This window comes from Myiozetetes cayanensis, unplaced genomic scaffold (assembly GCF_022539395.1).
Source record: "Myiozetetes cayanensis isolate MyiCay16 unplaced genomic scaffold, myiCay2020 scf1, whole genome shotgun sequence".
In the NCBI taxonomy this organism is placed as follows: domain Eukaryota; kingdom Metazoa; phylum Chordata; class Aves; order Passeriformes; family Tyrannidae; genus Myiozetetes; species Myiozetetes cayanensis.
This window is the reverse complement of record NW_026086604.1, coordinates 303943-319737: the sequence shown is the minus strand read 5'-3', so window position 1 is coordinate 319737 and position 15795 is coordinate 303943. Positions and strand designations below refer to the sequence as shown.

Below are 15795 nucleotides of genomic sequence, written 5' to 3'. Positions count from 1 at the left end.
GCTCTCGAAGGATTTATCCTGGAAATTCCTGTTCTGCCTTTTAATTAAAAAATTGCAATTTGGGAGTCCCAGAAGGTTGTGAGGAAGTGGGATGTGGGCAGGTGGGATGATGGGAAGTGATGTTGGACTGGGATGGAGCTTGGAGTGGAAAAGTCCTGCTTGATAATCCAGCAAGTGGCTGACAGGGATGTGTTGGATTCAATCCAGAGGAGGTCATGGAAATGCTCCAAGGGCTGGAGCCAGGCTGGGAATGTTCACCTGGAGAAGGGAAGGATCCAGGGAAACCTTGGAGCTCCTTCCAGGACCCAAAGGGGCTCCAGGAGAGCTGGAGAGGGACTGGGGACAAGGGATGGAGGGACAAGCACACAGGGAATGGCTTCAAAGTGAAACATGGGAGCTTTAGATGGGATCTTGGGAAGGAATTCCTGGCTGGGAGGGTGGGGAGGTGGTGGAATGGAATTCCCAGAGAAGCTATGGCTGCCCCTGGATCCCTGGAAGTGTCCAAGGCCAGCCTTTTCCAGTGCTGGATGTCCCTTTCAGGGCAGAAATTTTTCCTGATGTCCCATCCAAACCTGTTTTTTCCTCCCCAAAAAATCCCCATCCTGGCACTTCCAGGGATGCAAATCCAGGGATGTTTTTGCCCAAGGGGCTCTTCTCCCTTCTTCATGGATCATCATCGTGGAAAGACCATCCCAGAAATGCATCTTCCATGGAATCCTGGAATGGTTTGGGTTGGAAGGGACCTTCAAAACCATCTCATTCCACCCCCTGCCGTGGGCAGGGACACTTCCCACTATCCCAGGTTGCTCCAACCCGGCCTTGAATATTCCAGGGATGGGGCAGCCTCAGCTTCTCTGGGAATTCTCTTCTCCAGAGGATCTTGAAGGTCCCTTCCAACCCAACCCACTCCAGGATCCTCTGGAAGGTGCATTCCTGGGGTGGTGCCACCACTGTCACCTTCCCAGGCTGGTGGATTTCAGCTGTTCCACCCCCACAGGATCCAATTCATTGACGTCATTCCCTTTGGAATGTTTTTGGGACAATCACACGATTTTTTGCAGCTATTTTATATATTTTTTTAAACCAAAAATGACCTTTTTTAGCATCTCTTTGCCTCGATTTCATTTCTCTGGAATATATTGGATCACATATCCAGGCTGGGCAGGGCTGGAATATAAGAAATAATATCAGAAAATACCATTAAACTGCCCTTTAATTTGGGCATATTTTCCCAATATTTTGATATCCTTTTTTTTTTTTAATCTTAAATAAAATAAGAATGACTTCCCACAAACCAAATCTTAATTACCCAGGCAGGGAAATGCACTGAGGAGGCATTTTTTTCTTGCTGCCTCAGCAGTTTGATGTCCTTTGGAGCAGCCACTTTCTCCTCCCTCCCTCCCTCCCACAAATCCACTTTGCAGCTGAGTAACAAGGTGGTTTTCTGGGAATTCCGGTGCTCCGAGTTTAGGGAAGCTGGGAAATCTGGGAGTGGGTGGGAATAAATAATCCAATTTGTGGGTGAATTAAAGGCTGAGGAGGAGGGGGGGATTGTGTTATAAATCTAGAGGTGATTGCTTTATAATTATAAACTTGTTTTCCATGGATAAAATTCCTTTGGGTCTCTTTAGGAAAGTCCTAGATGGAAGTGGGAAAAATGCAGTGGGTTGTCCAGAATTTGTGGCTGGACTTGGTGGTTTGTCTTTAATTAAAACCCAGCAAAATGCTTGAAAAAAATGCTCTGATTGTTGTGTGGAACAGAATTTGGGGAATTTTCCATGGATGGAGTGGTGGGAAAAATCCCTGTGGGGTTTGTTTGCTGAGGAAATAAATGGGAAGAGGCTCCGAGTTTAGGAAACCTGGAAATCTGAGGGGGAAATAATAATCCAATTTGTGGGTGAATTAAAGGCTGAGGAGGAGGAGGGGGATTGTTTTATAAATCTAGAGGTGATTGCTTTATAATTATAAACTTGTTTTCCATGGATAAAATTCCATTGGATCTCTTTAGGAAAGTCCTAGATGGAAGTGGGAAAAATGCAGTGGGTTGTCCAGAATTTGTGGCTGGACTTGGTGGTTTATCTTTAATTAAAACCCAGCAAAATGCTTGAAAAAATGCTCTGACTGTTCTGTGGAACAGAATTTGGGAATTTTCCATGGATGGAATGGTGGGAAAAATCCCTGTGGGGTTTGTTTGCCGAGGGAATAAATGGGAAGAGGCACTGCCTGAGTTTAGGAAACCTGGAAATCTGAGGGGTTGTTACAGAATAGAGGCTGAATCTGTGGGGTTTGTTTTAAATTAAGGAGAGCTAGCAGAAACTGTTTGAAAAATAATGGTCTGATTGTTGTATGGAACTAGGAAGGTGGGGGATTGTTTTATGGCTGAAGTGGCTATAAAATCCCAGATTGAATTTTCCATGGAGTCATGGAGTGGTCTGTGAAGTGGGAAAAATCCACTGTGCGGAGTTTGTTGCTGAGTGGAACTAGAATGGGAATCCTGATAGTGGGCAACATGCCTGGAGGTGTTAGGAAAAATCCTGGACTTGAAATCTGAAGAGGGTTGAAATAAATAATCCAGTTTGTGGGTGAATTAAAGGCTGAGGAGGAGGAGGGGATTGTTTTATAAATCTAGAGGTGATTGCTTAATAACTATAAACTTGTTTTCCATGGATAAAATTCCATTGGATCTCTAGGAAAGTCCTGAATGGAAGTGGGGAAAAATGCAGTGGGGTGTTCAGAATTTGTGGTTGGACTTGGTGGTTTGTCTTTAATTAAAACCCAGCAAAATGCTTGAAAAAAATGCTCTGATTGTTGTGTGGAACAGAATTTGGGGAATTTTCCATGGATGGGGTGGTGGGAAAAATCCCTGTGGGGTTTGTTTGCCGAGGGAATAAATGGGAAGAGGCACTGCCTGAGTTTAGGAAACCTGGAAATCTGAGGGGGAAATAATAATCCAATTTGTGGGTGAATTAAAGGCTGAGGAGGAGCGGGGGGATTGTGTTGTAAATCTAGAGGTGATTGCTTAATAACTATAAACTTGTTTTCCATGGATAAAATTCCATTGGATCTCTTTAGGAAAGTCCTAGATGGAAGTGGGAAAAATGCTGTGGGTTGTTCAGAATTTGTGATTGGACTTGGTACTTTCTTCATCTTTAAAATTAATTAAAAAACAGCAAAATGCTTGAAAAAAATGCTCTGACAGTTCTGTGGAACAGAATTTGGGGAATTTTCCGTGGATGGAGTGGTGGGAAAAATCCCTGTGGGGTTTGTTTACTGGGAAAATAAATGGGAAGAGGCCGAGGAAACCTTTTCCTTTCCTGTTCAAATCCTGGAGCGAGGGGGGGAGATCAAGGATGATAAAACAGGTGGTTGGAAAGGAATCCAATAAATCAGGAATGTTTGTTTGGTGTTGGGAAAGGGCTGATGATTGGAGGGAGGGAAGTGCTGGAGACATGGAGGGCTCTGGAATGGGGTGGGAGCTGCTACAGGAAAGGGCTCTGTGCAGGATTCCTCAGGGAAAGGGTGGAATATTCCCCTAAATTTCCCCTCTGCAAGTCCTTGCTCTTAATTAGGGAGTCCAGAGGAGCCCATGGAGATGCTCCAAGGGCTGGAGCCAGGCTGGGAGAGCTGGGAATGTTCACCTGGAGAAGAGAAGGCTCCAGGGAAGACCTTGAAGCCCCTTGCAGGGCCTAAAGGGGCTCCAGGAGAGCTGGAGAGGGAATTTGGACAAGGGATGGAGGGACAGGACACAGGGAATGGCTTTGAAGTGAAATATGGGAGCTTTAGATGGGATATTGGGAAGGAATTCCTGGCTGGGAGGGTGAGGAGGTGTTAGAATTCCCAGAGAAGCCTGGAAGTGTCCAAGGCCAGGTTGGATGGAGCTCAGAGCAACCTGGGATAGTGGAAGGTGTCCCTGCCCATGGCAGGGGGTTGGAAGAAGGGTCTGGATAGGTCTTTAAGATCCATTATATTGTATTTTCTACTCTATTTCTAGGATCTAAAAATACAGGGAATAGGACTTTTTTTCCTCCTTTCCCAATTGTTTTCTATTTCCTCTTCTCCAAAGCCCAGCTGGACAAGGAGCAGCTGTTCAGCTTTGCCACTTAGTGAACTGATATTCCTAAAGCTGGGCATTAAGGAGAGGGAAAATAAACAACTACTGACCACTCTGGAATCTTTTCTAACCCAGAAACCAAAGCCCAGGTGCTCCAGGGTGGGAATCCTGCATCCCAAAACACAAGGACGAGGGGAAAGTTTGGAGAGAGAGGATGAAGGGACATCCCAGAGCAAAATGTGGCATTTTCAAGGAGTGATCCCTGACAGGCCAAAGCCAGACTTTGTATCCCAAGGGACACCAAACCTGGTTTATAGGGACAAAAAAGTGGTTTATAGGGATTGGGTTATAGGGACTGGTTTATAGGGGCTAAAAACTGGTTTATAGAGACTAAATCTGGTTTATAAGGTTTAAATACTGGTTTATAGGGACTAAAACTGATTTATAGGGATTGGTTTATGGGGACTGAAAACTGGTTTATGGGGACTAAAACTGGTTCATAGTCACTAAAACTGGCTTACTAAATACTGGTTTATAGGGACTAAAACCTGGTTTATGGGGACTAAAACCTGGTTTATAGGGACTAAAAACTGGTTTATGGGGACTAAAACCTGGTTTATGGGGACTGAAAACTGGTTGACTAAAAACTGGTTTATAGGGGCTAAAACCTGGTTTATAGGGACTAAAACCTGGTTTATGGGGACTAAAACCTGGTTTATGGGGACTAAAAACTGGTTTATGATGACTAAAAACTGGTTTATGGGGACTAAAAACTGGTTTATGGGGACTAAAAACTGGTGTATGGGGACTAAAAACTGGTTTATGGGGACTAAAAACTGGTTTATAGGGATTGGTTTATGGGGACTAAAAGCTGGTTTATAGGGATTGGTTTATAGGGATTGGTTTATGGGGACTGAAACCTGGTTTATGGGGACTAAAACCTGGTTTATGGGGACTGAAAACTGGTTTATGGGGACTAAAAACTGGTTTATGGGGACTGAAAACTGGTTTATGGGGACTAAAAACTGGTTTATGGGGACTAAAACCTGGTTTATGGGGACTAAAACTGGTTTATGGGGACTAAAACTGGTTTATGGGGACTAAAAACTGGTTTATGGGGACTAAAACTGGTTCATAGTCACTAAAACTGGTTGACTAAAAACTGGTTTATGGGGACTAAAAACTGGTTTATAGGGACTAAATACTGGTTTATGGGGACTAAAAGCTGGTTTAAAGGGACTAAAAGCTGGTTTATAGGGTCTAAAAATTGGTTTATAGGGATTGGTTTATGGGGACTAAATACTGGTTTAAAGGGACTGGTTTATGGGGACTAAAACTGGTTTATGGGGACTAAAAACTGGTTTATGATGACTAAAAACTGGTTTATGGGGACTAAAAACTGGTTTATAGGGACTAAAACTGAGTCTGGGGAAAGTTTATGAGGACTAAAACTGGTTTATGGGGACCAAACTGGTTATAGGCTGGGTTTATGGGGACTGAAACTGGCTTACCAAATACTGGTTTATAGGAATTGATTTATAGGGATTAAATCCTGGTTTATAGGGATTAAATAGTGGTTTGGATGGATGGATAGTGCTGATTCTGCACAAGGAATTCCGAGGGATGTTTCAAGGGAAGCAGCCCCTGGGAATTCTTTGGCCCTGCCGTGGTTTTGGCTTCGTTTGTTGGGAATAAACCAAATTTCATCCAGCTGGGAAACCCCAGCCAGGGAAGGGGGAAGGAGGAGACACTAAAACCAGGTTTTAAAAGCAAAACACTCCCTTAAAGATCCAATCCACAAAAAAAAAACCCTAAAATCCAAGGAAATGTGGCCTGGAAAATCCAGAGGGAAGAGGTTCCCTGGCCAAGCAGAGCCCGTGCACGAGGTGTTTTCCCTGGAAAAAAACCCAATCCCTGGGATGTTTTTGGCAGCAGGAGCCTCTTCCAGAGCACTGGGAGCTCGGGATTCTCTCTCCCTGCTTTCCTTGGGAGCAGATCAGGAAGGTTTTCATCAGCCTGGGAGCTCGTCCTGCTGGGAAGAGGCGGCTGAAATCAATCCCTGGGGTCTCCAATTCTGGATTCTTGGAGCGGGGAAGGTCGGGAAGGTCTGGCCCTCCCGGGTGAGCTCAGGGAGTCCCTTCTCTGGCAGCCAAAAATGAGCTTTTTCCACCTCCAATCCAACCTGGAAGTAGATTTATTTGGGGTGGGGGAGCACCTGGAATGTGCTCACAGGCAAATCTGGGAGCTGCACTGGAAGTGGGAGCAGGGATGGGAAAAGGGAAGGTTTCTCTGGGATAGGAATAGATGGATGCAACAGTGGAAGGAGTTTTGGTTGCAGCCAAGTGGTCTGGGATGTTCTGGAAGAGGAAGGATTGCCTGGTCCTGAAAGGCTGGGAGAGCTGGGAATGTTCAGCCTGGAGAAGGGAAGGATCCAGGGAGATCTTGGAGCCCCTTCCAGTGTCTAAAGGGGCTCCAGGAGAGCTGGAGAGGGACTGGGGACAAGGGATGGAGGGACAGGACACAGGGAATGGCTGTAAAGGGACAGAGGGCAGGGATAGATGGGATATTGGGAAGGAATTCCTGACTGGGAGGGTGGTGAGGGACTGGAATGCAATTCCCAGCAAAGCTGTGGGTGACCCATCCCTGGAAGCATCCAAGACCAGATTGGATCAACCTGGGCTAGCAGGAGGTGTCCCTGCCCACGACAGGGGGTTGGAATTCCAGGATCTTTCAGGTCCCTCCCCACCCAAACCCTTCCACGATCACATGAAGAACCTTCCGCCTTTCCAGTTGTACAGGAGACATCTGGATGGATCCACCTCATCCCCTCCATCCCTACCGACCAAAGCAACCAGACACGGATAAATAACAACCTGCATGAGGTTTGATCCCAAGGAATTTGCCTTGCAGGGCCACCAGCAACCACAAGGTGAAGGAGACTGTCGCCCTGGAGCTGAGCTACGTCAACTCCAACCTGCAGCTGCTGAAGGAGGAGCTGGAGGAGCTCAACAGCAGCGTGGACGTCTATCAGAACGACAGGTGCATCCCTGGGGACGGGTGGGAAGAGCTCCTGGATCCTTCGGGAATTTATTTTTATCCTCAGGTTTTAATTTTGGGGAGATTGAGAAGGAATTTTTCCCTGGGAGGGTGGGGCAGGTGGTGGGATGGAATTCCCAGAGAAGCTGTAGAAGTGTCCAAGGGCAGGTTGGAGCAACGTGGGATCATGGGAGGTGTCTCTGCCCACGGCAGGAGGTTGGAATTCCACGATCTTTTGGGTCCCTCCAACCCAAACAATTCCATAATTCTACATTTGTGTGCCCATCCTGCTTTTCCTGGCACATGGGAAGAATTCCTGCGCTTCTGGGAACAGGGATGCAAAGACCAGGAGAGCACCAGTGACTCCAGGGGGTGATGGAATCCCAGTAGGACTGGGATGACGTCATGGGTGCTGGATTTTTTTTTAGGATCACAGGTCTCCTATGGAGAAAAACCCAAGGAAACCCAAATCTCCACCATCTCCAGGTGTTTCCTGCACTCAGAGGGTTCTTTTGGAGTCTGAATTTATTCCTGGATGCTGATCCTTCTTCTTCTGCCCGAAAACAGGGATTCATGTATCCTCCCCAACATTCCCTGTCAGGGATTTTTGGCTTTCCTAGCCTTGTTTGCCCTGGTTTAAGAAGAAAACAAGGACAGCACCAATCCCAAACTCCTGCCCAGGACAAACAGAAGTCCCTTTGTTTGCTCCAGGCGTTGGATCCGAGTGGAAATCTCGTTAGGGAACGAGCAGTGATGGGTTTGCTGCCCTAATTATGGCTCTTGGAGCTGTTTGTTCGGGATAAAACGGCTGGAAATGTGGGGGAAAAATTCCCTGCCCTGCTCCCCCTGGATTTTATAGCTTCCTGTGCCTCTTTTCCTCGCTAATGAGTGATGGGATAATGAGTCATCAGGTTAATTTTGGAGGGAATGAGGGGGAGGTGTGGTGGGATCCTGCCTGTCCCACCTCCCATCCCACTGTCTGCCAAACTTTCTTGTCCCTAAACCCATCCCTTGGGAGTCCAGGTGTCCAAGGATGTGTGGGACATCCCTGATGGAAATCAGGGAGTGAATCTGTGGAGCTGCAGGTGCCACAGCAGGTTCCCATTCCCTGGCTCTGTGTAGAGGAATTCCGTGATGGATCCAGCTCTGGGGCTCTTTGCAGGGCTGGAATTCCTGTCTGCTCCAGGCTCTAATCCAGACCCTTTTTATCCTTCTTGGCAGCAGAAAATCAGAATAGCTGTTAAATCCATGAGGGTGGGGAGGTGCTGGAAGAGAATTCCCAGAGAATCTGTGGCTGCCCCATTCCTGGAAGTATCCAAGGCCAGGTTGGACAGGGCTTGGAGCAACCTGGGATAGTGGGACATGTCCTTGCCCGTGGCAGGGGGTGGAACTGGATGATCTTTCAGGTCCCTTCCAACCCCAAAAATTCCATGAAAAGCAGAAGGTAGAGGAATAAGAGCGATGTTTTCAGGTTCTCTTTGCACTGCCATTCCCAAATTATTTTGGGAAGAGCGTCCTTGTGCTGTGCCAGGGCTATTTTTAACTCTTTCTTAGGAGCAAAGAGCTGCTTCATTTTAGTCCCTGTCACGCAGGATCCCTCCAAGACTTGGGGACCAAACCCCAAATAAGTTGTTGTCTTTTCCAGTGAGTCCATCAGTGTCCCCATGATCCCTTTGGGATTGAAGGAGACCAAGGAGCTGGATTTGCTGGTCCCCCTGAAGGTGAGTTTTGTGCTCTGGATGGATGGAAGATGCTGAAGCAGCTGGAAAAAAAAAAAAAAAGGCATTTCCTAGTTTGGAACAACTGCAATAAGAATAAATTCTTGGGAAGAACCAAACTTAAAACATGGGAAAGTGGGAGATGAGGGTCTGGAAATGCTGGAGATTATCTGGAAAGAAGGAGGAGATGGTTTTCCCTGTTTCTTTGTGGGCAGAGCTGGCAAATTGCTTGTCCAGAATTATCCAAAATCCCCCTTTAATCATAAAAATCTGTTTTGAGGGGTCACTTGGGGTTTTCTCCTGTGTTTATTTTTTCCATCCAGGATTTCATCAGTGAACACTATGGAGAGGAAGGTGTCCTGTTTGAGAAAGAAATCAAGGAGTTCATGGAGCTGAGGCAGGTTGGTGTTTCCTTGGGATGCAAAGTCTGGCTTTGGCCTGTCCGGGATCACTCCTTGAAAATGCCACATTTTGCTCTGGGATGTCCCTTCATCCTCTCTCTCCAAACTTTCCCCTTGTCCTTGTGTTTTGGGATGCAGGATTCCCACCCTGGAGCACCTGGGCTTTGGTTTCTGGGTTAGAAAAGATTCCAGAGTGGTCAGTAGTTGTTTATTTTCCCTCTCCTTAATGCCCAAGCTTTAGGAATATCAGTTCACTAAGTGGCAAAGCTGAACAACTGCTCCTTGTCCAGCTGGGCTTTGGAGAAGAGGAAAGAGAAAACAATTGGGAAAGGAGGAAAAAAAATCCTATTCCCTGTATGTTTATATCCTAGAAATAGATAGAAAATACAATATAATGGATCTTAAAGACCATCCAGTTCCAACCCCCTGCCATGGGCAAGGAAACTTTCCACTATCCCAGGTTGCTCTGAGCTCCATCCAAACTGGCCTTGGACACTTCTAGGGATGCAGGGCAGCCACAGCTTCTCTGGGAATTCCATCTCAGTCCTTCACTGCCCTCCCAGCCAGGAATTCCTTCCCAAGATCCCATCTAAAGCTCCCATATTTCACTTTGAAGCCATTCCCTATGTGCTGTCCCTCCATCCCTTGTCCCCAGTTCCTCTCCAGCTCTCCTGGAGCCCCTTTAGGCCCTGGAAGGGGCTTCAAGGCCTTCCCTGGATCCTTCCCTTCTCCAGGCTGATCCACCCCAATTCTCAGGGAGTCTTTGGGGAGGGTGTCTCAGCCTCAGGGATCTCCCCCCCTTCTTTTCCCACTCCCACATCTCCTCTGCCATCCCCCAGGCCATGCGCACGCCGAGCCGCAACGAAGCCGGGCTGGAGCTGCTGATGGAATATTACAACCAGCTCCACTTCCTCGAGAGCCGCTTCTTCCTTCCCTCCAAACCCCTGGGGGTCTTCTTCCACTGGTTGGTGCCGCTTCCCCGATCCCTCCCAGGGCACTGAGAGGGATTTGGGATCAAACCTCTGTGATGGGGGACATGGAGGAGCTCGGCTTGCTGGGCGCTGGGGTGGGTTAATTAGGGGAGGAAGGGGGAACGTGATGAACCATGATGGGAGTGGTGGTTCCCACGTGGAGCACTGACCACCCTCCAGGCTCCTCCTGCATCCATGGGCAAGGATGGAGTGGTTTGGGTTGGAAGGGACCGTCAAGACCACCTCTGGGTGTCTGTGCCAGGCGGGTGGGCAGCTGCTGACCCTTCCCTCGTGCAGGTACGACTCGCTGACGGGGGTGCCGTCCCACCAGCGGGCTCTGGCCTTCGAGAAGGGCAGTGTCCTCTTCAACCTGGGCGCCCTGCACACCCAGATCGGGGCCCGCCAGGCCCGCGCCGCCCTGCCCGGCCTCAACCAGGCCATCGACGCCTTCCAGAGGGCAGCGGGTACGTGGGGGCCTCAGCATCATCAACACCCACCCCAGGGCAGGGGAGGGGACCTGGGGGCTGGGGAATGAATGCTGGGGGGGATTGGAGAGAAAGGATGGTGAATGATGGCTGCTTGTAAATATGTATATAAATATATATAATGTTTGGCCATTATTATTATATGTAGTAGAGAGTATATATAGTATAGATACTATAAATACTATATATTCTATATGTAGTAGAGAGTATATATAATATAGATACTATAAATACTATATATTCTATATATAGTTTATATATAGTATATATAGAGTATATAGAGAGTATATATAGTAGTATAGTATATATATCTATATATAGTGTATATATATTCTATATGTAGTAGAGAGTATATATAATAGAGATACTATATCTACTATATATTCTATATATAGTAGAGAGTATATATAATATAGATACTACATCTGCTATGTATTCTATATGTAGTAGAGTATATATAATAGAGATACTATATCTACTGTGTATCCTATATATAGTAGAGAGTATATATAATATAGATACTATATCTACTATGTATTCTATATGTAGTAGAGAGTATATATAATATAGATACTGTATATATTCTCCATAATATATAGAGTATATATAATACATATACTATATATATCATATATAGTGTATATAATATATATACTATATATAATACATAGAAAATATATACTATATATACTATATATATACTATATATAAAATATATATTGCCTACATTATATTTTATGTATTATATACAATAACATACTAGTGTATATATAATATATGCTAATAAATGATCATATATTAATATAATATGAATATAAATATACTATTATATAGTATAGTATACACTACTATATATTATATATAATATATATAGTATGTATATAGTATATATAGAATATGTACTATATGTAATATACATTATAGTATATAGTAGATATATACACAAAAGATACATATATGTAAAATATACTAATATGCTATACAATATATGTATTATACATAATATAGACAATATATACTATAGTATATTGTATATACTCTTATGTGTTAAATAATATTAATATACTATTATATTATATAGTATAATATATATACTGTTGTATATTATCATAATATAAAATATTTAGGTAATATAACAATATGTATTTTATTTTATTACATATTATAATGTTCTATATAATATGTAATTGAATAATACATTCTATCAATTATTATATGGAATATAGTATTCTATATGATATAAAATCATATCATATATAATTAGATATTAGATATAATATAAATTATGCATATAAAATATATATATTTTATATATATTATTTTAGAACAGTTTGGTTTCAGAGGAACACAGGTGTGGAGCCATTTTGGGTGTTGTCATCTGTAGTCATCCAGCAACATTAAAGCCTAAAACTAACACTTCAGGAAATGTGTAAGGGATGGAAGAGAAGGAAAGGAAACCCATCAGTATTCCCATCAATGTCCACATATTCATGCTGGATGCAGTGATGGACCGTGGTGGCTGCAGCTTCCATGTGTGCTGGTTGAAGTGGTGGCCACAGTCCCGTCAGAGGGGTGGTCTCGATCCCTCGGGGGTGGGGGACACCTGCCATGGGGGTGACGTGTTGGATGTGTGGATGGAATTTTTCCTACACTGCTGGTAGGGATCCAAAAACCTGACCCTCCTGCTTCTGACCCCGTGACCCCCAAGGAGCTTCTCCCTCGTGCAGGTGCCTTTAACTACTTGAAGGAGAACTTCTCCAACGCTCCCAGCCTGGATATGAGCGCCCCTTCCTTGGACATGCTGGTGAGGCTGATGGTGGCCCAGGTGCAGGAGTGTGTCTTTGAGAAGATGACCTTGCTCCGTGCCCAGAACGACTTCCTGGCCCGGCTGCAGCTCGCTCAGGAGGCAGCAAAGGTGAGGATTTGGGGGAGGAGAGGATTTCATAGAATCAATTAGGGTGGAAAAGACCTCTGAGAGCGTCGATTCCAAGCCGTGCCCCAACCCCACCTTGGCACCCAGCCCGTCCAGGCTCTGCTTCAGCACCCCCAGGGACGGGGACTCCACCTCCTCCCTGGGCAGCCCATCCCAAGGTTTGATCCCTCTCTCTGGAAAGAATTTCTTCCTTATATCCAACCTAACCCTGCCCTGGCACAGCTCAGGGCTGTGTCCCCTTGTCCTGGGAGCAGAGCCCGACCCCCCCCGGCTCCCCCTGTCCTGTCAGGGGGTTGCAGAGAGTGCTGAGGTGTCCCCTGAGCCTCCTCCTCTCCAGGCTGAGCCCCCCCAGCTCCCTCAGCCTCTCCTCATGGGAATTGTGCTCCAGTCCCTTCCCCAGCCTCGTTGCTCTTCTCTGCCCCTGCTCCAGCCCCTCCATGTCCTTCCTGAGCTGAGGGCCAGAGCTGGACACAGCACTCCAGGGGTGGCCTCCCAGGGACAGAATCCCTTCCCTGCTCCTGCTGCCACCCTGTCCCTGAGCCAGGCCAGGATCCATCGGCCTTCTTGACCACCTGGGCACCCCTGGGCTCGTGTCCCACTGCTGTCAATCCACACCCCCAGGTCCCTCTCTCTCCAGCAACTCTTCCCCAGCTGCAGAGCTCTGTGGGATTGTTGTGGCCAAAGTGCAGGACCCGCCACTTGTTGAACCCCACACCGTTGGACTTGGTGGGATGTCCCTGTGGTCGGCAGAACCCTCTAGGAGAGGACAATGTGCTGGTGGCATCTCCTGATGGACATCCCCCATCTCTTGTCCCCTCTCTCCTCGCAGGTGGAGGATGTTTACTCGCTGGTGCACCAGACCATGACCCAGCCCCACGTGAAGGACTACGTTCCCTTCTCCTGGACCACCATGGTGCACGTCAAGTCGGAGCATTTCAAAGCCCTCTCCCACTACTTCGCTGCCATCGCCCTCTGCGACTGCCCCGGTGAGTTCCCACCTTGGGAGGAGCTTCCTGCTCAGCTGGTTCCACATGGTAGCTTGGAATCTGGGGGAGGGGGAGAGGATTTCCAAAGAAAGGAGGCATGAACAGGTAGATGGATCCAAAATCCTGGAGGTTTTGGGGTGCTCTGAGCTCCGGATCTTCTTCATCCACTCAGCAATTCCTGCCCAGGGCAGATTTCCCCCCTTTTAATTTCTGGTTTCCACAGGGAAAAGTCCTCCTTAAGAAAGGGAGCAAAAAGGTGCTGTAGGGGTGTCACCTGCTGTCCCCTTTGGGGCTGGGGGTGTCTAAACAGGGGGTCACCTGCCTGCTGCCCACACCCGTGTCCTCAGCCCACCATCCTTTGAGCCACCTCCTGTTGGAGGCTCCAAAAATTAAAAAGAACCCCCAAAATACCTTGAATTCAGTTCCCAACCTCATGGATGGGTGGGGGAACCTGAGGCTGGTGGGGTGCTGGCAGCAGGGGCGCACGTGGCTGTGCTGGGCTGGTGCATCTCCCGTGGAATCAGCTGGAGTTTGGACGCAGGATGTGCCCCCTCATCTCCATCTGCGCCATCACCGACACCCTGCGAGCGATTCTGGGACAAGCAGAAGCTCTGGGGGTGGGCAGCAGATGGGCACCCTGACCTTTGGTGCCACCTCATCGCCTGGTGGGTGGCTGGGGAGGCTTTTTTTCCGAGGCACGGCTGCCAAAACCGGTGCTGCGCCCGTGACGCCGGTGGCTGCCAGACTGTCCTGGCACCCTCCCCCGCTCCAGAGCCTGCCCAGAATCCTCTCCCTGGGCTTGTGGCACGGGGGTGTTGCAGATGGATTGATGGAGGAGACGGGAGAGAGTGGGATCCTGTGGGGCTGGAGCAGCCTGAAGGCTGGAGAAGCAGGAGAGGATGATGATGGAGAAGGGGTTTGGGTGTGGTTGCAAAGCGCAGGGAAAACCTTTCCCCTAAAATTTGGAGGCTGTTTGGTGTCCTGGTGAATTTAAGGCACTGAGGGAAGCAACAATCTGCAAGAAATGCCTCATTTGGGGAATTTTTTTATTGTCTGCTGTTGGGATCTGCCTCTCCCTGACCTCCCTGTCAGAATAACGAATCTTTTGCTTCCGTAACCAGCTGGCAACAAACTCCTTACTCTGCAGATTAATCCCCCAGGGAATGCTGACATGGCAAGAGCTGGCACAGGCAGAGCTCCCAGCCCCGGAGCTGCCACTTCCCAACCCTCTGGATGCCGATGCCAGGCTGCTCACCAGGCTTTTGGGTTCCTCTGTTTGGCCCAGCAAAGCTCCCTGGAATTTTTTGGGTTGCTTTTTCTCACACTCTGTGCCCAGGGAAGGGGTTCCCTGAGAGCCAGAGGGGATTAGGAACAGCTTTGGCTGGAAATTGGGATTTAAGGAGCCCAGTGTGGGGCTTGGAGAGCCTGGGAGAGCTGTATCCATGTATCCATGTCCGTGTCTCCATGGAAAAACCCCTTGGTTGCACTGTGAGCTCTGTGCCTGTGCAGGGTTTCCTGGCACAGCAGGGAGGGCTCAGCTCCCTAATTAATTAATTAATTACACTTTAATCAGCCTGTTCTTGAGTGACAGGCTGGGAGAGCTGGGAATGTTCACCTGGAGATCCAAGGAGGCCTGAGAGCCCCTTCCAGGGCCTAAAGGGGCTCCAGAAGAGCTGGAGAGGGACTGGGGACAAGGGATGGAGGGACAGGACACAGGGAGTGGCTTCCCAGGGTTAGATGGGATATTGGGAAGGAATTCTTGGCTGAGAGGGTGGGGAGGGGCTGGAATGGAATTCCCAGAGAAGCTGTGACTGCCCCTGGATCCCTGGAAGTGTCCAAGGCCAGGTTGGAGCAACCTGGGCTAGTGGGAGGTGTCCCTATCCACGGCAGGGGTTGGAACTGGATGATCTTCCAGATCCCTTCCAAGCCAAACCATTCCCTGATTCTCTGGTTTGTCTCCCCCTCCAGGTGGGGAAAAGCCAGGGCTCCCTCTTTCCAATCTGCTTCCAGATGGGAGCAAAGGAAGGAGGGAAGCAAAAGAGCCAGATATTGTGCTGTGCCCAGGACAAATCCTGCCCTTAACCCCAAATCCTGGGGGAGTTCTCAATGGGATAACTCACTCCCTGTGCCCATCAGTGATGTCCTGGTTGTCCCAGGCTTTGGCTGGACAAGAGGAAGGCGCTGCTGAATTTACTGGGGCCACCTGAACGTGGG

General features: G+C 47.7%; 1 protein-coding gene across 4 annotated transcripts in view; it reads left to right on the top strand.

Annotated features, from left to right (window-relative positions):
- The window catches only part of RHPN1 (rhophilin Rho GTPase binding protein 1), a 40390-nt gene that overhangs the window by 11334 nt on the left and 13261 nt on the right, over positions 1-15795 (top strand). For all 4 annotated transcript variants that reach the window (XM_050313404.1, XM_050313394.1, XM_050313388.1 and 1 more), the window contains exons 3-9: positions 6962-7090; positions 8733-8808; positions 9129-9206; positions 10046-10170; positions 10475-10641; positions 12390-12577; positions 13425-13581. In XM_050313404.1, coding sequence (XP_050169361.1) covers positions 6962-7090; positions 8733-8808; positions 9129-9206; positions 10046-10170; positions 10475-10641; positions 12390-12577; positions 13425-13581 — 920 coding nt within the window. The remainder of the gene's footprint in view (positions 1-6961; positions 7091-8732; positions 8809-9128; positions 9207-10045; positions 10171-10474; positions 10642-12389; positions 12578-13424; positions 13582-15795) is intronic.